We start from the raw sequence: 22592 nt of genomic DNA on the forward strand, positions 1-22592 counted from the left end.
CTGTATTTGATCTGGAACCACTCTCTTTAGGAGAGCTGTGGGAGCTAGGCCAGTCTTGCACAGGAGAGAGAGAGGAGTGAAAGCAAGGGCCCTGCGATCTTATGACATCATCGGAGTAGTTCTCCATGGGACATGTAGCCATACATGTAATGAAGGAGATCCTGGCACATGACTTGGGAAGGAGGAGCTCCTTCTCACCCTAGTCTATAGTACAGGCTGAGTTTGTCCTGGATTCAGACAAATACCAACCTCTAAGACAACTAGACGAGAAGAGACCTAGAAAAAGAAAAGACAAAAGATAGAGAGGACAGAACCTTTCAGATTAGATCTAATAAGAAAAAAAAATCTGTTCTTGTGTGATTAGTAGAGTATGGGGTAGGTACTTTAATGACAATTTACACTTGGATAGTTTCTTTTTCTTTTCTTTTCTTTTCTTTTTTTTTTTTTCCTTAACTCAATAAACCCTACTTCTCTAACTGACTATTTGTGACTTAAGTTTTTCTATTTCTTGATAAGGAAGAGAAAAATGAAAGAACGTTATTTTCCCTGCTCACTTGTTCCACCCAACACTTGCCTGGACAATAGGACAAGTGAGGCACTGCCACCCCCAGGCTGGCAGGTGGTGCCTCCTGTATTCTATTATGGTCTACCTTGGATTTTGAGATAGTTGCTCCTTGAACCCAGAAGCCGATGTTTTGATTAGACTTGCTGGCCAGAGAGCCCCGGGGTTCAGCTGTCTCTATCCACCCCAGTACTGGGCTTTACAGACACTATACTCAGTTTTTATATAGGTACCAAGGATCAGAATGCAGGTTTTCCTAACTTTGAGCTGTGACTGGCAAAGATGTATACACGGATTAATTAATAAGCCCTCAGAGGGGCTGAAGAGGTGGTTGCACATTTTAAGTGCTGCACCTTTTGCAGAGGACCCAATTTGACTCCTAGTACCCACTAACACCTATAATGTCAGCTTCAAGACATGTGACACCCTCTCCAGACTCTGTGGGCACCTGCACAGACCCCCACACAAATGCACGCATAAACACACAATTTAAGAATTAAATATTTTAAAGGAAAGAAGTTCTGGGAGTTGGGGTAGCCTATTGTTTCAAGAAGAGTTTGGCAAGAAGGAAGGATGCTCTGAGTTCAGTGCGATACTATCTCAAAAAGTAAGGAAGAAAGTAAAAGAGGAAGACATGCTACATTGGCCTTTGACTTCTACATACACAAGCAGAGTTAAGCATGCCTTCAAACATGTGTGCATAACACATGAGCACACACAAACAGAGAAGAATGGAAGACTTACTGTCCCACTGCTGTAACATGTGCCAACACTTCCTGCCAAGCTGTGCTATGATTATACTAGTGCTGTCCCCTCAGAAGTCTGTGGATCCCTGTCATTTAAAATGATAATCACAACATAATGATAGCATGTGGGAATCAAGGCTATTCTTGCTCTTAAGGCTCAAGGGCCCCAACTGACCACACAACTTTCTTAGAATCCAGAGGTTTATTCTCACCAGGTTGCAGCTTTGCACTTTCCTTCTTTGGAACCCTCTAAGTAAAGTCACAAGTAGCCATGTAATTTAGTAGAGAAAACAAAGCCAGTCTGTTTGGTGTGTGTGTGTCCCCTGCAATTCAACTTGCTATTTTCCCTTTCTTGAGAAGGTGGTTGTTAAAAGTAACATGAAGTTAACATTGCCAGTGTCATCCACAAAGCCATTTCCTATGGTTCAGTTCCACAGATATGACCCTGTGCTGGTACTCCAAGCATTCACCAGACTTTAAGGAGTGATTGGCATGCCCGAGCATTCATTTGATACTCTCATGATGCCAACTCAGAATGAAGAGTGTAAATGTGCATGAAAATTGACATAGCACTATGACTTGGGTGTGCTTTTTTCCCAAGCATGCATGAACTGCAAGCCTCATCACTAATGAGATGTTGAAGGGGTAAGAGCTTTGTGGGAGAGGTTAGTAAGTCCCACGAGAGTGTTATTTTAAAAGGCCTGTCTTACTCATTGGCTTCCTGTTGAGCCATGTGAAATCTCTCATGAACACTCTTACCATCCTGCAATCAATATGGTAACAAAATCATGGGCAACCTTTATCAGATATGATACTGTACCGTTTGTTTTGTTTGGCCTTCAAAACCATGTGTTAAGTAAACTTCTTTTCATATTATTTGGCCTCAAGTATTTTGTTATAGCAACAGAAAATAGACACATGCACGCACGCACGCGCACACACGCACACACGCACGCACACACACACACACACACACACACACACACACACACACGTCTTTAAATGTCTTCCTACAAAAATATATTAAGTACTTACTGATTAAGAAAGAAAAAACAGCTTTTTTATTTACTTACTTATTTTAAGGCAGAATCATCCTATGTACCCAAATCTGCCCTCAAAATCATGATCAGTTTCTGGAGTGCTGAGATTACCAGGCATGTCCAAACCCAGTGAAAGCAGGAGTTTTAAAGCAGAGAGCCAATTCTCACCATATAGTAAAAGTCAATTTCTACAACAGAAAAAGTGAGCATCTTCCTAGATGGTGCAGAGAAAGGTGCATCTGCATCCTGCGCTGTGTGGCCAAAAGCATTCCTATGAAACCTGAATCCAATCAGGAGAGCACACTCAACTTGAAATGCATTGTGCTACATGAATGGCTGATAGTCTTCTAAAGAAGAGAAAGCTGAAGAATATAACAGAGCAAAGAGACTTGGAGACATAAACACCTCAAGCTGTTCCTAGACCATAGAAGGAAATACCAAGAATGTAAAACATTAATATTAGATAACAACACCAAGTCAATGTTGATATCCAGACTTCCATTATTGCACTTATGATTATAGTGTAGAATACCCTCATATTTAATGAATGCATAGTGGAGTTATTTATTTATTTAGTGCTGTTGGGAAAACAAAGAAACCACAAGACCTCATTTTTGAAATGCAAGGAGTTCTACTTCAACCTTCATTCCGACTCTCAGGATTTATAGGAGTTTGAGCTGAAGGAATGCATTTGTAACTTTTTACCGAAAATACCCATGTTTATGTGTGTGAATGTGCTTACGTGTGGACAGATAAGAAGAGAAGGGAAACTGGAAAGCATGGGGAATCTTGAAAGCTATTTTTACAGCTTCATTCTAAATTTAAAAAGAATGGTGACTTTTATTTTGTTTAGTTAACTTTGAAGAGGAAAAATATTGCTAAGCTTGTTGAGGGGGTTGAAGGAGGAAAACAACACCTTCTTTCCCCCAAAATCCAACTCGGAGAAGCATCATCCTATCCTGGGTGTCCCTGAAAGATGCTCTGGGAGACACCAGCACATACCCCAGAGCCTGACATGGCACTGGAGACACTAGGGGCTCAGGAAATAGCCAGTGAATCAGTTGGCCACAGAAATATGATGGAAAGGATAGGGAACCACCTTCATGGTAGTCTGAGTGATAGTCACTGGCTGAACTGCAAGGGTGGAGATTACGGCATAGCCCTACTCTTAGGTATTCCTTTATTGAGGAGGAGTTAGAATGGCACAGCCACTTCGGGCCTGGTCTAACTGACCTTGTACCCCTGGACTGGGTGAGAAGGGTGGTGTTCACATACTAGCTGTCCCAAGATCCAAGGTTTGGAATAGCTCCTTATATGGTAAATCCTTCCTCAGGTAAACAAAGACTCATCACATTCCATCCCTAATTTGCAAGCCAACTTTTGAAACTCACGTGGACTTTGCACGTGATACTTGAAACGGTAATCATACTAATTGCCGAAGTTCGAGACAGTTGTTTAACAGATGAAAGACCCATGAGTTTGCTTTTAAAATTTAGCAAATTCAAACTGTTCCCACATATTACTTTTTCAGAAAAATTAGTCTAAATGGAAATAAATATATACACAATATCTACAGGCCACTAAATGTCCCTATGCCACACAGCAGGAGGCACATGAAAGAAATGTGCTTTCTCCAACTACCGAGATCTAATTTCAGCCATGAACACTGTGCCATAATATTCCAAGGAAATAATTCAAGGAAAAATTAAATAGAATGTGGTGGTTTAATAAAAATGGTGCTCATTGGCTCGTAGGGAGTGGCACTAATAGGAAGTGGGGTCTTGTTGGAGAAGCTGTGGCCTTGCTGAAAGAAGTATATGTCACTGGAAGGTGGGATTTGGGGTTTCGAACTCTCAAGCCACGTCCAATTTCACCCTCTCTCTTCCTGTTGCCAGCCTATCTGGATGTATAACTCCCAGATGTCTGCCTACATGTTCCCATGCCTCCCACCATGAACTAAACCTCTGAACTGTAAGCCAGCTCCAACTAAATGTTTTCTTTTATAAGTGTTGCCATGGTTATAGTGTCTCTTCACAGCCACAAAAATCTTGACTAAGATACAGAGTAAATCATGGCCCATAACAGAAGGCAAGTCTCCAAACCGCACACTGAATTGCACAAGAATCCATATAAGATCCTCTTTAACAAGGAATATAATTTTCCAAGAGCCTCTAGCTGAGGCTGCTATGCTTGCAGTAGGGACTTGTTTGCCAGTTTGCTGGAGAGTGAGTTCTATGGCAAACCAAAATTGCAATGAAGGGGAAGAGACAAAATAACCTAGTCACTGAATGAGCCCACAGAGGTCCTAAGGTACGGCCCAAAAGGACCAGGTGCAAAAAGGATATTAGATAACCCCCGCACCCCAAGAACAGGAGCTGGCTTTTGCCCCTATGGGTGCAAGCATGCTTTCTGTTGCAGACATGGTCTGCTTCTAGACTATCAATGCCAAGGAAAATAGCAAGTATTAATGTTAAGTCAATATTGGCTTATGAGTACTACTGGGGAAAATCACCCTTGGAGCTCGCAGGACCTCAAGCTACATGCATGAGAGATGGCATGCTGTTCTTCCTTTAGACACATTCAATTGATCTGTCGTCTCAAGATGCAGCCTCTCTCAGTTCTGCATAAAAGCTTCTATCTGTGGCTACCCTGAGATGCTCCACACCTGGCATGACAGTGGCACATCAATAAAAACCAAGTCATTGAGTATTGTTGCCAGAGAGGAGACCCTGAGCCAAAGGATACTGTGACAGATCTAGAAACAGGAGCCTCATGCTTGGTCACTGGCTCCTAGTGTCATCACCAATGAAAAATGCAGAAGCATTGCCTCTTGGTCCCCATCCAACTGGGTTTTCTTACCTTTGGTTCCATTGAAATGAAACTGTGGGTTCCTCTGCTCGAGAGAACAGACCTTTTAATGGTCCTGCTATGGTAGAAGTGATAGTAGTCCTCCAGTGCACCGATCTGCAAGAACATGGTGGGAGGAAAAGCACAGAGGAAACGTGTTAATGTCTGAAGACAACCTGCCTCCTTAGTTTTCATTAAAACAAGAACACAAACCAAAAAGGTCCATAAATTATGCAGCTGCCTGATATGCTTAAATGTCACTTGAACCTTAGTGGTCACTTTTCAAAAGAAGGACACCCGATATGAAATATGAGTGTCCTTCAGGCAGTGACTGCAGAACTAAAGATTCTATTGGGGCAGTTAGCTTCTCCAGATCGCCTGTTTAATGTTTAATTTATATGCAGCATTTTAAGTAATGCTATATCAATCTATATCCAAATGTGGGAAAGAGGGAAAAAGTCAAATAGCTCTCTAGTTATAAAAACACATTGCATTCTGTTTGCTGTGAGAAATGGACAGTGAAGGACGTCGGCGGGTTATTTATACAGTTAATTTCAAACACACCTTAAGCAGCTGATCATTTATAAAGATAGCACTACTTAGATCAGGAGACAGTAGGCACAGTCCTCAGGTGAAGTGGGAACTTCTAGAAGAGTTTTTTTGAGCTCAGCATCTGGGGATAAATGGCTTTATCTACTTATCTTCTCCTTGTCTCTTACCATGATTTTATTCACTTGTTTTTATTTTTTCTCAGTTAAAACCAGTAGATCTGCAAATGTGCCTAGCCCACTTTGATAAACTAATGAACAAACATTCATCAACAGTATTCTTATAGCAACAAGGGTTGGTAAGTCCTTGACACATAATATGAGGATGTGAGTCTGGATTCCCAGCCCAAAGTACAAACGAGGCATGCCATTGTGTATGACTCCATTGCTTGGGAGGGGAACACAGAGACAGGAGGATCCCTGAGATGTGATGGCCAACTAGTCAGCTAGTCTAGCTGATAACTGAGCTCCAGGTTCACTGAGAGCCCTGTCTCAAATAAGATAGAAAGGGACAGACAAGAAGACTCACCAAGGACACTAGGCCTTACAAGCTCAACTACTGAATAACCAGAACCCACAAAAAGGTGATAGAAAGGAAACAAATCTACAAACTTATTCTCTGGTACCCCCCCATGCACTCCTCACCCCCCTACATGCATCCACACAGAAACAATAATAATCAATACATAAATTTGAAGAGGAGAAAAATTGAGGGAGGTCAGTTCTGACCACTTTGTATACTTACACACACACACACACACACACACACACACACACACACACACTGTGGGTCACCTAATGAGAACTGAACCCAGCCACATAGGCAGGGCTTGGGCCTAATGTCTCGTTTCTGCTGATACCACAGCTGAACAGCATGTACTCTTGAGGCTGTGTTCCCTTTTCTGGAAAATTGGATTTGGGGCTAGTTAATTTCTAAGACCACTGCAGTGCTCATATTCCATTTTTTAACAGTGACACTTTCTTTGCTTCAGGCAAATACAATAAATGTCTAATTCTCTAGACACGCATGGCTCTGCACTAAAGGAATGACCACTGTGATGATGATATCCAATTGGTCCAAGGTAGAGCTTGGGCTCTCTTAATTAAAACATCCTTGGCCCAGGTTAATTTCTTTCATTATATAAGTTTGTTTTCTAAGGTCTGTCTCCTTGTTATTTTCCCACCACATGATCTGCATCACTTTGACATTGCCTCCTTGTGGGACTTTGTGGAATTTTTAACTATCATTAAAACTCAAGAGAAAGCCCCAAGTCTCATATTTTTGATTCAAGTGGAAAACGCCTTGATCTACACTGATGACTCAAAAATAAGTGAAATAATACAGCCAAGGAAGCCCCAGTGAGTCTGTCATCTTAGTGGTCCTGAGCAAGTGGAGCAGGAAGAAGCCATGGGTCATAACCCCACTTCAGGCCTGCCAGAGAGGATATCCCAAAAAGGTGTTAAAATGTTGAAGCTTTAAGAGTCAAATTCAAGAATGGCTGTATAATTTTCTACACAGAAGTCTAAGCTCTTTCTTACACATAGTTTAGTGAAGTTCTCCTTGAGTAAATAAAGTAGCTTGGTGGAACGAACACATGTTCCCTGGGGAGGAACCTTGAAGAACTGATCATAAGCAAGCATAGTGTAGACACGAAGATAAGGAGTTCAATTCAGCCTTGGACACATGGTGAATTCAAGGAGAGCGTGGGCGACATAAGGCCCAGTCACAAAAATGAAAAACAAAGGAATGAATCATCATCACTTGTGGGGAAAATGCCAGTGTGTTTGCCATCACAACTTCCCTTAAAGAAACTTTGTGTTATAGGAAATGGCTGGATTCAACCCAATTATTAAGCTCCAACTGTGGGTGATATTCATCCCGAGGACATATTCAAATCATTGGAGGCTTTTCTGGTATAGACTGAAATCCCAGGCTAAAGCAGCATATAAGGAGCTGTAAACTTGATCCCCAGTCTCAAATTAAGTTGTTTTTGAACCTTGGATAAGTCATTTAGCCTCTTTGTTTGTTGGTTTCCTCAGTGGGAAACTGAGTTCACAGGAGGTACTATGGGCAGACACTCGTCATCAAAGTACACAGGAATAAGAAATCTTAGGGGGAACTAAGGAGATGGGTGCAGTGTGGAAAGTACTTCTCAGGAAAGTATGAGGACCTGAGTTCAAATCCCAAGAACACACACAAGGGCAGATTCTGTAGTCCACATCTATAATTCTTGAATCTTCACAGTGAGATCCGTTGCAGAGACAAGTGAACCCCTAGAAGCTGCTGGGTCAGCTAGCTTGGCATACACAGCAGAGCACAAGAGAACCTGCCTCAAACCAGTAGTGTCTGTTCACATCCCACACGTACTGAGGCACACACGTGTGCACACATACATGAGGTTTTAAAAAGAGAATATTTATTTCTTGATGTGGAATAATGAATGTTAGAACATGAGGTATGGTCAAGTCACTGCTAGGCGCACAGTCATTGTTGGAAGCCTATTAGCTTCCCTTCTCTCACCTCTTCTAACTTGTCATTCATCTCTCTTTCCTTGTCAGGATTACCTCTGGCCTACTCTGTCATTAGCTCTTCAGTTCCCAGCCCTCACTAACAAAAACCAAAAGAGTTGATGACACACTGTTGTAAGTGTGTAAGCAGCAAGGGTGGTTATTCATACAAAGCTGGTCAAAAGTATAAGATTAGAGGCTATTTGAAGAGACTGAACTGCATCTGACCTTGCACGTCAGCTTTCTATTTCTAAAGACGCTTCCTGCAGATAGTCACCTATGCACAGCTGTCAGAGCAAACATTGCAAATGTTCAAAACAGCCAACTGCCAGCAAGAGGTCACTAATTCTGCACAAATAAAGGTAGTTTCAACTCCAAGATACAATGCATTAAGAATAAACAAAACTACATGCCCTGCCTACCATATAGCCCAAATGTTACAAAGAGGAAAAAGGAAGAATTTACAGTTGTATAGTATGTAGTTGTAGGCATAATTTTAATATAAAACTTAAAATCCAAAGAAGAGGGATCTTCCTTTCATTGTTCATGCATGGTGGTTTTTTTATTATTATTACTAAAACACCATTAAAAATAAAAAAGAATAGCCTGCTCGTCTTCTTACTCTACGACCCTGTGCTGCAGCCATGGCTCCCGGCCAGCTCGCCCTGTTCAGTGTGTCTGACAAAACTGGCCTAGTGAAATTTGCCAGAAACCTCGCATCTCTTGGTTTGAGTCTAGTTGCTTCTGAAGGCATGGCAAAAGCGCTCAGGGATGCTGGCCTGGCAGTCAGAGATGTGTCTGAGCTAACAGGTTTTCCCAAAACGTTAGGGAGGGCATGTGAAAACCTTGCATCCTATTGTCCACGCTGGAATCTTGGTGTGAAATATTCCAGAAGATAATGCTGACATGGCCAGACTTGATTTCAACCTTATAAGAGTTGTTGCCTGTAACCTGTACCTCTTTGTGAAGACCGTGGCCTTGAAGGCATTTACTCATACTGCACAATATGATGAAGCAATTTCAGATTACTTCAGAAAGCAATACAGTATAAGAATTTCCCAGATGCCCTTGCGGTATGGGATGAACCCCCATCAGACACCTGCCCAGCTGTATATGCTGAAGCCCAAGCTTCCCATCACGGTTCTCAATAGAGCCCCTGGCAGCTGGTGAAAGAGCTCAGGGAAGCAGTGGACATCCCAGCTGCTGCATCTTTCAAACACGTCAGCCCAGCAGGTGCTGTTGTCAGGATTCCACTCAGTGAAGATGAGGCCAGGGTGTGCATGGTCTACGACCTCTACCCAACTCTCACGCCAGTGGCCACTGCATATGCCAGAGCAAGAGGGGCCAACAGGATGTCTTCATTTAGTGATTTTATTGCATTATCTGATGTTTGTGATGTCCTAGCTGCAAAAAGTATCTCCAGAGAAGTGTCAGATGCTATTGTTGCCCCAGGATATGAAGAAGAAGCCTTGAAAATACTTTCTAAAAAGAAAAATGGAAACTACTGTGTTCTTCAGATGGACCAATCCTACAAACCTGATGAAAATGAAGTTCGAATACTCTTTGGTCTTCGTTTAAGCCAGAAGAGAAATAATGGAGTCATTGATAAGTCATTATTTAGCAATATTGTCACCAAGAATAAAGATCTGCCAGAGTCTGCCCTCAGAGACCTCAGTGTATTCACTGTCGCTGTCAAGTACACTCAGTCCAACTCCGTGTGCTACGCCAAGGATGGGCAGGTTATTTATTGGCATCGGAGCAGGACAGCAGTCTCAGATACACTGCCCACACCTTGCAGGTGATAAGGCAAACTTGTGGTGGCTCCGACACCATCCACGAGTGCTCTCCATGAAGTTTAAAAGCGGGGTGAAGAGAGAAGAAATCTCCAATGCCATTGATCAATATGTGACAGACACCATTGGTGAGGAACATGACCTGGTGAAGTGGAAGGCACTGTTCGAGGAAGTCCCTGAGTTACTCACTGAGGCAGAGAAGGAATGGGTCGACAAACTGAGAGATGTTTCCGTCAGCTCTGATGCCTTCTTTCCCTTCAGGGTTAACGTGGACCGAGCCAAAAGGAGTGGTGTGGTCTACATTGTCACTCCCTCTGGATCTGCTGCAGACAAGGTTGTGATCGAGGCCTGCAATGAACTGGGGATCGTCTTGGCTCACATGGATCTCCAGCTCTTCCACCACTGATCTTAATTCCCATCATCTCCCAGTTTGCTTCTGTGCAGTGAATAATCATGTGTGGAATTTTAAAAGTACCCCATTTAAAAAATAAGTTCTTTCCATCTTCGTAATTGGGTCTGTAGTTTTAGGTAGTTGGGTCTTACTTATCTGAAAGGTATAGACTTCTAGCCCAAGTCACCACAAAACAGGTTTATGTGTACAGAACCTAAAAGTATCTCTCCCTCTTGGTGCTCAGCGTTCGAGACAGTTCCTGTAAGACATCTAAAAGGGCAAGCTGGCCAGAGAAGCCAAGCTGCCTTATGGATACATCCCCACTGGGGTTTGCTCCCCGCAGGACTCTTTTCATTGTGCCTCTGAGAAGCTTGATTGTTTGCCTCCTTGACAAACAGCCAGTTATCCCCTGGGAACTGGATACTTAGCAGCATCTGGAAGATGCTGATAATTGCTGTTCCTTTCTTAAAAGGTGAAGTTATCCATATTTCAGCAGCCATGATCCTCCCTCCTGAACTGTTTAAAACCTATATTAGCTATTGAGTAGTTTATCTGGTACCTACAAATAGACCCAGTGTTCTTAGAGCTTTAGGGAGCATATGTGGGGGTAGGGATGCGAGTGCCTCCCTGTGTCAAGCAGGACATAACTGGGTCTGTGTGGTTCTGTCCTTAGTGTTCACTTGGAGGAAGCCTATGGTCAGCTGTAACCTCAGGTCAGTTAGCCTCAGTCCTGCCTTCTTTTCACTCCTTCCCTAAATAAAAAAATTCAGAAGGTTAAAAAAAAAAAAGTAAATAAAAAAGAGCAGAGAAGAGTCTTTGAGTAGTGGGCAAGGGTTGATGTAGAAACTTACAATGGTACAAATCCAGAGAGGTCTGTGGATTGCATGGCTACAAATGGACAGTCTATATCACATCCAATTCTCCAAAAGCTCAGGCACCATCACAGAAGAGGGGGTGGGAAAATTCCAAGAACCAGAGGTCTGGAAGATCCGGAGCAAAACAGGGTCTTCCAGAAACAAAAGAAGGGCTTTACTAGTGAACTCACAGTAGTTGTTGCCTATACAAGAGTTGCCCATGAGTAAGCCATTCAAGTTTCCAGCATGAAGGAGAAAGGCACACCCAAGCTCCACCTTAGTGGGAGTTATTGGGAAGTCAATTTCTTTAAGACTGTGGTCAACCTCCAATGGATGGGCCCTCACATGTGAAAATATGAACAGTACAAATTTGATTCTTGGTTGGTTATTTAAAAAACAACAAAAACAAGGACACAAAATTAGAAGGAGTAACATACTAGGGGTGGATCTGGGAGGAATTTGAGAGGAGGGAGGAGGGGTGAATATGATCAAAATACATTGAATACACATACGAAATTTTCAGAGAATGAAAATATATTATTTTTAATTAAAAAAAACTGAGATACCATATACACCCAGGCCAGCAAAATTTCTAGGGTATATACACTCCTTAAGTTCCATGTGGCCAGTACAGAGACTACTTCTAGCCAGGCCACCAAACCTTGTGCAACAATAAGCAATGCCACCCTTCTTTTGGTGATTCTGATTCTACTACTAAGCTGTGAAGTGGCACGCTGTAGTTTTTGGTTGACACCTCATTTATTAAAAGCTGAACTTGTGTCAGGCATCTTGTTCCTCTCCTACATATTATCAGATTTAACTTAATTCCCAAGAGTTCTGGAAGCTAAATATCATTAGCTCTAATTGACTAATGGAGGAGCCCAGTGTCCTGGGACTACCCAAACACATTCTGCTGGGATTAAGTATGATGTGCTTGGTAAATATCCACTAACATCAGGGTGAGCTTAGTTCAGTTCATGTCATGGACTCTGTGAATGTCCTCAAATGACTCAGCGCAACATCTTTTTGGAGGGTATCCCCATAATGCACAGGTAAGATGCTAAATTCTATTTATGCAGTAAGTGATCAGACATGGCACAGGTTGTACCAGCCAGGTATGAAGCAAAATCCATCATCACCAGGCCCGTTCTTGAAGGGGGACCTGCTCAGGTCTGTAGCAAAGGTCTTGGCATCTGCTTCCTAGCTGCCTGAGCATTCTCTGAGACATCAGGGGTGATACTGTTTATTTGTTGCTGTTGTTTTCTTGTGTGTTTTGTTTTGCTGTTGCCATAGTTGTTTTGGTAAAGTGGCAAGAAACTGCAGATTATATACAAGTTATACCTGCAATGACTTCATACAGTAGCTCCCTCATCCCTCAACTTTCTGGCAGTGGACCAGAGTATGACTGTGAAAACCCAAGGGCAGTACAGAAAGCTTGACCCTCCCTGTTGTTTCTTCTCTTTTGTTTTGTTTTTGTTTTTATCTTTGTTTTTCTAAGACAGTGTTTCTCTTTGTAACAGTCCTGGCTGTCCTGAAAGTCACTTTGTAGGCCAGGCTGGCTTTGAACTCACAAAGATCTGCCTTCCCCTGCCTCCCAGGGGCTGGGGTTAAAGGCATGTGCCACCACTGCTGGACTGGTTTCTACTCTATTTATTAACAAAAACACCTTCCAAATGAGTTGACCATAGAATCCATTCTCTGTAGTAGGCTCCTCTGACTCCAAACTGGACATCTTGGAACTTTTTAAAAACTAGCTATACCTTTGCACAATCAGCTCAGACATGCTCTATTATATAGCTGTAGAGCCATAGAGTACTGACAAAAAAAAAACAAAAAACAAAAAACAAAACAAAACAAACAAAAAAAAAACAAACAGCCACAAGATCCTAGATGATCCACTGTATCTACTCTCCCATCCTGCTGTAGATGACAAAGTGCTTCTTACCTTCTCATGGAACTGTAGGACTCTCATGCTTCAAACACTTCTTATGCTAGCTGGAGTAATATGTACAAAAACAACCCGATACAAGGTTATGCCATACCCCTGCCTAAAATCCTTTTGTGACTTCTTTTGTTCTCAAATAATATTAGTTAACTGTCACACTCCTTTATGAATTTGTTTCTAAAAGTCAATCATGATAGGAATTAAACACACTTATACAAGAATGGTTGCTCATGCTTTAGCTAACTCACTGAATGAATATATTCAGGATTGCAGATCTGGCCTGGCCTCCCTTTATAGCCTAACATCTGCCCCCATGTCTGGATTCCAGCCATGCTGCCTACTTACCTTCAGTTCCATGACTCAGCCATGTCTGCTGATAGCTCTACTAACAGCATCCTCTCTAGCTTCGTTTTCTCACCCTCAACTCCTCTTTCTCATCTTTTAGGCCACTCCTCAGATGAGGTCACAGCTCCATTATATCATTTGGGAACCCTAAGATGTGCCTGAAGTGTAACCCTGATTGGCACAAGTATCAGTCTAAGACTGGCATCCTCACCTGCCTGCATGTTCCACTGAGGCTGGGATGTGTCTGTTCCCAGCTCAACACAAGCAGGATCACAGAAGAGCTTGCTGAAGGGTTTAAAAATCATAGTCACCAAATTGCTGAAATCACATACAGTAGAGCTCCATATGGTTTGGTCTCTAGTAGGTCTATCCAACTAAGGCTAATTTCAACAAAAATGGTTTCATTTGGCCTTAACTGGAGAACCAGTTCTGCCAAAGGTCATGTGATTGTGACAACTGTGGGTTGAGACACTCTTATTTGCAAAACAGCAGCAGAAGGAACTACATGCATTGATCCAATTATTTTTCTCATCCAACCAAGAAAAAAAAATTATATATATATATATATATATATATATATATATATGTACATATATATGCATATTTATGTCTCATTTATTAATATGGATGTCCCTTATTGGCAAGAATTGTGTCTTTTTATATTCTTTTGATAGGATTGAGCCTGCTGAGGGCATTTAATAAACATTAAGAAGAAAAATGTTGTAGCATGTTGAGAGTTATTAAAAAATAGACATGAAAACAAAACAGCAGCATTATTTATAAGCAAGTCTCCATCTAAGTCCTTTGGGGCAAACTAAGAGAAAAGATGACTATGTTTGTATCATGTAAGAGCAACAAGGACCAAAACAGGGAATATTTTATAATTGAATCAGGGACACTGTATAAATATATCAGGAACAAATGAGATATATCAAGTCCCTACCTTCCTTCCATACCACTGTGTAAAGGAAAAAGAATAATGGCCTTGGCCTTAGCCCTGCATGTTCTGCACAGCTGTACACATTGTTTTCTGCCTAGCAACCAACTCTGCTAAGGTGATTTTCATCCTTTGTGCCTAATTCTCTCAAGTCTTTGAAAGTGTCATCTTAAGTAGTAGCCTCTCAGAATTTTCTTGTAACTACACTCTCTACAACAAAGCCTATTCAGGAGAAAGGATTTTCCAAACTATTTTATAATAAGGTGTGAATGACTAACTATAGAACTCAGTGCCTTGGTTTTTCCAGGCACAATTGCATTTGGTCAGTAAAGTATTGATGCATCAAAATGAATGAGTCCAATGTATTTAATTGTTGAAGCTTTTCCTAAGAGCAGCCGATAACCTTCCCCATGTCCATGACTCCTCCCATTGCAGGTAAGATACAACCGAGTGGGGTATGCTGGGTCCTACTTATATGCCGGCTTTGCTCCTGGTAAAGAGCTGGGTGGCCTTCCATGAATCACTAGCCACCATTATGTCCACCAATATACTCACTGTGAAAAAGTATCAGCACTGCATCTCCCTGCAGAAGGAACCCTTACCTGGAAGAAGCCTGCTCAGGCATGATACATGCCCTGCATGTAAGAAACTGTACTGTACCAGACAAACCAGAGCAGGCAGTCACCCGGGTAAAAGCACCAGTACTGAATAAACCTATCATTTTCCTGTGCTACCTGTCTACATGGTTTTCACTCTTATCTCCTCTGTTAACAGATTTCTCCAAATTCTGCATTTCCTTTTTGAAAAGTAATTTACTATACCTCCACCCCACAAATTAAACTTCTAAATGGGCAAACATTTGCAATAGACATTGCACCGAAGATAACAGATATATTCCAAATAAACACACAAAAATGATGTGAAAATGAAAATCATCATAATTGCACAATGCCAGTGTGTCTATACAAAAAGACTAACACTGCCAAATTCTAATAAATCATCAAGCATCAAAATAACACATTGCTTGTAAACATGGAAAGCAGTTCTGTATCTCGGGAAAATTTTTGACAATTTTTAATAACCTTCCTTATAACCTAGACATTTTGTTCCTAGGAATCTATCTTAAGGAAATATATTTACAAACAAAATACCCACATACAGATATGCCCAGTTCATATTTTAGTAACAGTCACAAAGTCAAAATGATCTAACCGCCAATTAACAAATGGTTAAACAAGTTATGACATATCCATTTAGCTGTAAGCTACTCAGGTTGGGTATGGCCCTACATCTGTAATCCTAACCCTCAAGAGATAGAGACAGAATGTTCAGGGTTCAAGGACAGCCTTAACTACACAATGACCTCAAAATCAAAGTGGGCTACCTCAGACCCTTCTGAGAAAGACAGACAAACAAGAGATAGGACAACTGGAGGAAAAACAAACAAACAAGCCAAAAAAAAAAAAAAAAAAAAAAAAAAAAAAAAAAAAACAGCCAAACTACTGAACTTATGTTGCTGTCATTAAAAAAAAAAAACAGAAATATCTTAGGGTTTCTATTGCAGAAATAAATACCAAGAGCTGGGGCTGTGGAGCTGTGGAGGTGGTTGCCTTGGCTCATAGTCCATCACCAGCAGAAGTCAAGGCAGAAACTTGGGGCAGAAACCTAGAGGCAGAAACTCAAGCAGAAGCCATGGAGGAGTGCTGCATAATAGCTTGATCCTCCTGGCTTCCTCAGCTTGCTATCTTATGCACCCCAGGACCACCTGTTCTAGGATGGCACTGTCCACAGTGGAGTGGATACTTCTACATCAACCATTAGTCAAGAAAATAGAATTGCTTACAGGTCAGTGTGACAAGAGTACTTTCTCAGGTGCAGATTTCCTCTTCCCTGGTGACTCTAGCTTGTGTCAAGTTAGCCAAAACTAACCTGAATGACGAATTTCAAAGTGCACAGCTGATGACAAGCACAGACAGTAAACTTAAGCAAGAGGATCTAGGAAGTGGATCAGCGCAGCCTGGCACAGGAAGCTAACCTGGAGTGACCGGGAAAGAGAAGAGCAATGTCCCTGCCTTGATTCTGATGCTAACCTGTAGCACAAAAAAATATAAACCCAGAGACAGATACAGGGGTTCAAGCTTCAAGCTGAAGATCAGAAAAGCAAAGCAGCTGACCACTAGCTCTTACCTCTACCTCAGGCTGAAAGGCTGTCCTGTCCTTGGCATGGCTAGAGAATAAATCTTCTCATGAGGCCATTGTCTTTTCCTTTTATATCTCCCTAGAGCTGGGATTAAAGGTGTGTGATTCCAAGTGTTACTACCATCTTTGTATGAGCTGTTTCTCTTTATGACTAGATCAATTTCATGTGGCTCAGTGTGGCCTTGAACTAACAGAGATCCATCAGTTTGTCTCTTAAATCCTGGGATTAAAGGTGTGTGGCATCACTGCCTGGCTCTATGGCTAGCTAGTATGGCTGCTGGGATTAAAGGTGTATATACCATTACCTGGTTCTATGGCTGTGTCTTGGTTTGCTTTCTGTACCCTCGGGCAAGCTTTAGTAAATCACAAATAATATATCATCCCACTAACCCAATTGCATGAATCAGCTCCTTTGAACTTTGTCTTGCCCACTGACCACCATCAGACCTAACCAGATCTTTTTCTAATACCATGTTCAGGGACATCATCTTGTTCACTTGACATGAGAAATTTTTATAACACACACACACACACACACCAAATAGGGGAAAAATGACAGTGGACAATCCTTTGTCCCTGAAGAGTACAGCCTTTTCCAATTTGTCAGGACACCACTGGGAAACACTTAGTCAGCACTCAGCAAACCTCACACAGAAATGGCTGCATTGGGAACATTTAAGTCATGCTTCAGTAACCCATGATTTTAGAAAGTTATACAGTGCTGTCTTCTGATTCTGCCTCTCTCTTTGTAATCTGCTGAACAGGATGGAGACTAGAAGTTGCCAGACACTTGGGGCTGTGTTCTGTCTTCCAGCTCACACATCTCTCCACCTGCTCAAGTGCAAAAAAGAAACAGTTCATACTACCCAGCCCTTCTCCACCACCCAAAGTCTGAGGCTTCGTTCTTTACATTTATTTCTAGCTCTTTTCAGCAAGAAACAGGAGACTAGAGAGAAGGCTCAGTGGTTGAGAATGCAGACTGCTCTTCCAGAGGACTAGGGTTTGATTCCCAGCACCCACAGGGTAGCTAACAACTGTCTGAAACTCCAGTTCCAGGTATTTGACATCCTCTTCTGACTTCCATGAACAATTGGCAAACACTGGTACATAGACATATACTCAGTATAAACACTCATGCACATAAAATAAAGATAAATAAACCTTGAAAGGAAGAAAAACATGAAAGTAACAGAGACAATGTCTAGATGCACTTTGTCCTTCATTAAAGCCATAGGTGTGAAGCTAACATAGCACTTCTCCAAAAAGGACAATGTTCAAATAACTGTAATTCCCTGCTTTCTAGTACCTTCTCTAACTCTCAAAGGAAAACAAAAGAAAAGACCACAATTTATTTACTCAATCACTAAGAATACTCCCAACCTTGGGCCTTTGCACATTTTTTTTGGGGGGGGGTGTTTGTTTGTTTGTTCTGATATCTTCCAGAAATCTCTGACATACTTTATCCATTGCTCTTAAGTCTTTATTAAAATGATACCCTCTTGGGTTGGCCCTTTCTACCACTCCCCCACCCCCATGCAAGTCCCATGACTTTTGACATAGCTCACACCCTAATGTATTTCCTCTTTAACATTTATTTCCACCTAATACCATGTATTCTCTTCATTTATTTCATTTATTGTTTCTCTTCTCTCACTAGATTATTCACTATTAGGTTGTTCTAGTCTCTATTAATATACCAGACATACATAATACATGTATCAGTTAAATAAGTGAACTAATGGCCCCTGGCCTTAAAAAACTAGCAACTGTAATCACCTGAGTCTGCATTGATATTTCTTAACTGTTTTCTTAGCCCCTCAGTTAGTGACTTCTTTGTGTCACTAAGCCCAAGTAATACCACTAGCAAAGGTGCTAAATTAGCTGACGCACTGGGCCAGAATGCATGGGCACACAAAGATCCAGTGAGTTTTAGTAATACAACAGAACACAGCAGTTATTTGTCCTCCAGATTAAGAGCATGCCTGGAACCATGCATTCAAGAGGCTGGGTCTGGGCAACCTAATTCTGAAAGTACTCCCTTAACTACTTAAAAAAAAAAAAAAGATGTGGTAAATGGTATGTTTTTTGCAGATGAACCATACTTGCTAGTCATTGTCATGAGTGCATGTACAATATCCTCCACAGGCTCATAGTCTCAGACATCTGGTCTCTATCATGTAGCACTGCTTGGAGGCAGTCACAACTGGCAAAAGTGGGTACTGGGAGCAGGTTTTGAAGGATATAGCCTGGCCCCACTTCCAATAGAATAATGTTTGGTGATGCACCAGAAGAATGCCCTGCAATGTTGCAACTTCCCTCAAAACAAGCAATGCCAGTCAGCAGGCCTTCACTGCTAGAGCAAACTGAAGTCTCCTAAACTGTGAGCTTTGCAAAGTAAACCCCACGGTCTTTAGTTTCCTTCGAGTCAGGAATTTGGTCCCAGCAATATGACAAAGTAATTTATAAAGAAACTTAAGAGTTACATAGAAACCAGGCAAGTGCTGCATGCTTTTAATTCCAGCACTTGGGAGGCAGAAGCAGGTGAGTCTCTGAGTTTGAAGCTAGCCTGATCTATACAGTGAATTCCAGGACAACCAGACAGAACTACACAGTGAGGCCTAATCAAAAACAAAAAGCAAAACAAACAACAAAGAGTTGTGTGTTGGGGGTGGGGTGGGGTTCTGAGGACAGTTTGAGAGGTGTTAACAAGTGTCTCCTAGACCCTGGCACATGCCCACCTCTATGGCTGTCCCCAGGAAGCTTTATATTAGTGTCTCTGTGTTGGCAAGACAGTCTCTTCAAAGGGCTACAATGCTCCAGATGTAGTCTAACTCACACAAACATAGCATCCGGCACCCAGTTCACAGAAGCCAATATGCTCCACAGCAGCACACAAACACCTTTCTCTGACTTTTATTTCAAGTCCATTGTTCAAATTTTTTCTTGTGAATTCTTCCTCAGTTCCTTCAGGTTGAGGCTGAGCATTTGAGCACTTCAGGGAATGACACTGGAACAAATAAATTCAGAGCTATATCATTACAGTATTTATTTTTAAACTCCAGATGCTCACGGGAAGATGTGCACTCCCAATTTATATATATATATATATATATATATATATATATATATATATATATATATATAAAAGCAGGTATATAGTAGGCTAAATAACAAGTCTCCAAAAACATCTGTGTCTTAATCCTGGGAGCCTGGGGAAAAATGCCTAATAGGATAAGTGGTCTTAATATACATAATTAAGCTATAAATCTTGAGATGGGAAGATTATTTTTCTGGAATCTCTGGTGGCTTACCACTATCACAAGCATCCTTATGAAGGAAAAAAATCCAGGTCATGCCTGTAATCCCAGTACTTGAGAAGTGGAGGTAAGAGATCCACATCGTAAAAGTCATATTGACCTACACAAATCTGATGCTAGCTCAAGGCTATGTGAGGTCCTTTTTCAAAACAAAAGAAAAGGGGGATGAGCACCAAAGTAGTTAGAAAGGAAATGTGGCAAGAAAATTAAATTCAGGGAGAAAAAAGGGTATGCCTAAATGACAAGAAGTCTGAAATTTTGAACTTTGTAGAAGCAGAAAAGGCCTGAAGCCTAGATATGAAGGGACCATCAGAAGCTAGAAAGACATGGAAGGGAAGTCTCATCTGAAACTTCTAGAAGGAACACATGTTCCTTGACACCTGATTGAGTTTATAACTTTTGTCCTGTGAGATGGTAATAACATTATATAAGTTGTGGTGATTTGTTACAGCAATAACAGAAAGGTAATGTAAAGTTGAGGCAGAGCCTCTTAGATGCCCAGAGACAGAAAAGTAGCCCAAGCAGGTAACATATCGTATCTCTTTTGTTCCACATAGCTCTCGGGATATTCAGATATCAGTTTTCAAGTAGCTGTGATAATACAATTATGAACTTAATAATGGCCAGGTGTTTGTTCTGGACTTCAGCCTCATCTTGTTTAATCTCCAAATAAACAGAATCCCAAAGTAGGTACCTTTCTAAGAGTGACAGAACAGGCAGGTGGCTTTTTGCTTTCCTTATTTCAGGGTAGCCTCAAATTGTCTCTTGAGCTTGAGGATGACCCTAAACTTCTGATCCTTCTGCCTGCTGGAATTATGCACTCATTTTATGAAGTGCTGGGGATCAAACCCAAGGTTTCCTGCATGGGAGGTAAGTACTCTACCAAATGTGCTACAACCAAACTCCTATGAATGATGCAAAACCATCGCACAATAAAAGATATTGGGATGGCTGGTACTTACTGCAGGTTTTCTTGTACTGGATTTCCCTTCTCCTTCTCCAGAGACCAGCAAAGGAAAATAATTGTTTTAATGTTATGGACAATGAACCTGAGCTTGTGCCAAGGAGAGATTAAGTAACATGCCCAAAGTAGGAAATATCTATGCAAGGACTTGAATACCAGGTCGATCTGACTTTAAAAAAAAATCTAAGTATTTCATAATCAGAGCAATTTGACTTTTTTTTTAAATATAGGATCTCATGTGACCTAGGGTGACCACAAACTCCCTACATACTCAAAGAATGACATTGAACTTGCATCCACCTCCAAGGATTGGGGTTACAATGAACACTACCACACCCAGTTTATGTGGTGCTGTAGATCAAACCCAGAACTTTATGCATGCTAGGCAAACATTCTACTGTGATACATGCCAAGTCCTAGCACTTTGATTGTGTCTGACAGTTATTCACAGGGTTTTGGAAAACTGCATCCACCCCATGTCCTTTGTCCCTCATCTGCATGAGGTTTCATTATTTTGTCTCCAAGCTGTCTGTAGGAAGAGTCTAAGCCATCAAGTTCATCTTGAAAGCAGGCTAACAAATATAAACATCAAGCCTACAAATCCTGCACATGCAAGAAACACGTAGCAATTCTCACCAAGGAAACCAAGTAGAAGCAGCACCAGGTTTTCCCAAGTTCAACTGAGCAATCTACAGATGTTCTACTGTACACAAATGATGTGATTGACCCCCAAATGAAGCACAGAATCTTGGAGCTAGGGAAGCCCTTACTTAGTGACCCAGTTTGGTTTATATTGCTATAATAAATACCATGTGCAAAACCAACTTAGGAAGGAAAGGGTGTATGTCATCTTACAACTCCAGGTCACACTCTATCACTGAGAGAAGTCAGGGTAGGAACTCAGGGAATCTGCAGTCAGGAATTAAAGCAGAGACCAGTGGAGGAACACTGCTTACTGGCTTGCTATCTATGGCTCACTCAGCCACCTTCTATACAATCCAGGACCACCTGCCCACAGATAGCACCATACACAGTGTTCTGGGACCTCTGACATCAATCATTAATCAGAAAGGAGCTCTACAGACATGCCCATTGGCCAATCTGTTGGAGGCAATACTCCAGTTGAAGTTCCTTCTTCCCATATGACTCTAGCCTGTGTCAAATTGAACAAACAAGTAGCATGGTCTGATTTTCCATCTGACACATAAGAGAACACTCTTCATAACCTACAGGGTACTATGACTAATTTTTAGTAACTTATTCCCAGTAACCACCATAAATCCACTGGCTTACGCCTGTGTCAAGAACCACAGAGCACACTCTCTCTTCAGCCAGATAGTCAGCACAGCTCACTGGACCTTTCCTGTTCCCAGTTGATCATCCAAGTTTCTCCATCTTGCCTTGTATAACAAGTCTTTGCAGGTTGCTTCTCCCAGAAGAGATGACATCTGGAATGCATCTCCAGAATGCTAGAACATAACACATGTCAACTCTAGCATTGTGGAGTCAGGATGGAGTCAATGACACCATAGCCTCCCTTGGCCAATACTTCTGGCAAAATGGTTTAAAACAGAGTATTTTTAGCAGAGTGGACTG

The 22592-nt window shown here is 41.6% G+C and overlaps 1 protein-coding gene and 1 pseudogene across 1 annotated transcript in view; one reads left to right on the forward strand and one right to left on the reverse strand.

The window, feature by feature from the left end:
- Positions 1 to 22592, reverse strand: part of Pcsk5 (proprotein convertase subtilisin/kexin type 5) — a 409247-nt gene that overhangs the window by 355483 nt on the left and 31172 nt on the right. The window contains exon 2 of the mRNA XM_051194065.1: positions 5208 to 5312. Within this exon, the coding sequence (XP_051050022.1) occupies positions 5208 to 5312 (105 nt within the window). The remainder of the gene's footprint in view (positions 1 to 5207; positions 5313 to 22592) is intronic.
- On the forward strand, positions 8888 to 10450 carry LOC127229044 (bifunctional purine biosynthesis protein ATIC-like; annotated as a pseudogene).

The sequence above is a fragment of the Phodopus roborovskii genome, unplaced genomic scaffold (assembly GCF_943737965.1).
Source record: "Phodopus roborovskii unplaced genomic scaffold, PHOROB, whole genome shotgun sequence".
Lineage (NCBI taxonomy): Eukaryota > Metazoa > Chordata > Mammalia > Rodentia > Cricetidae > Phodopus > Phodopus roborovskii.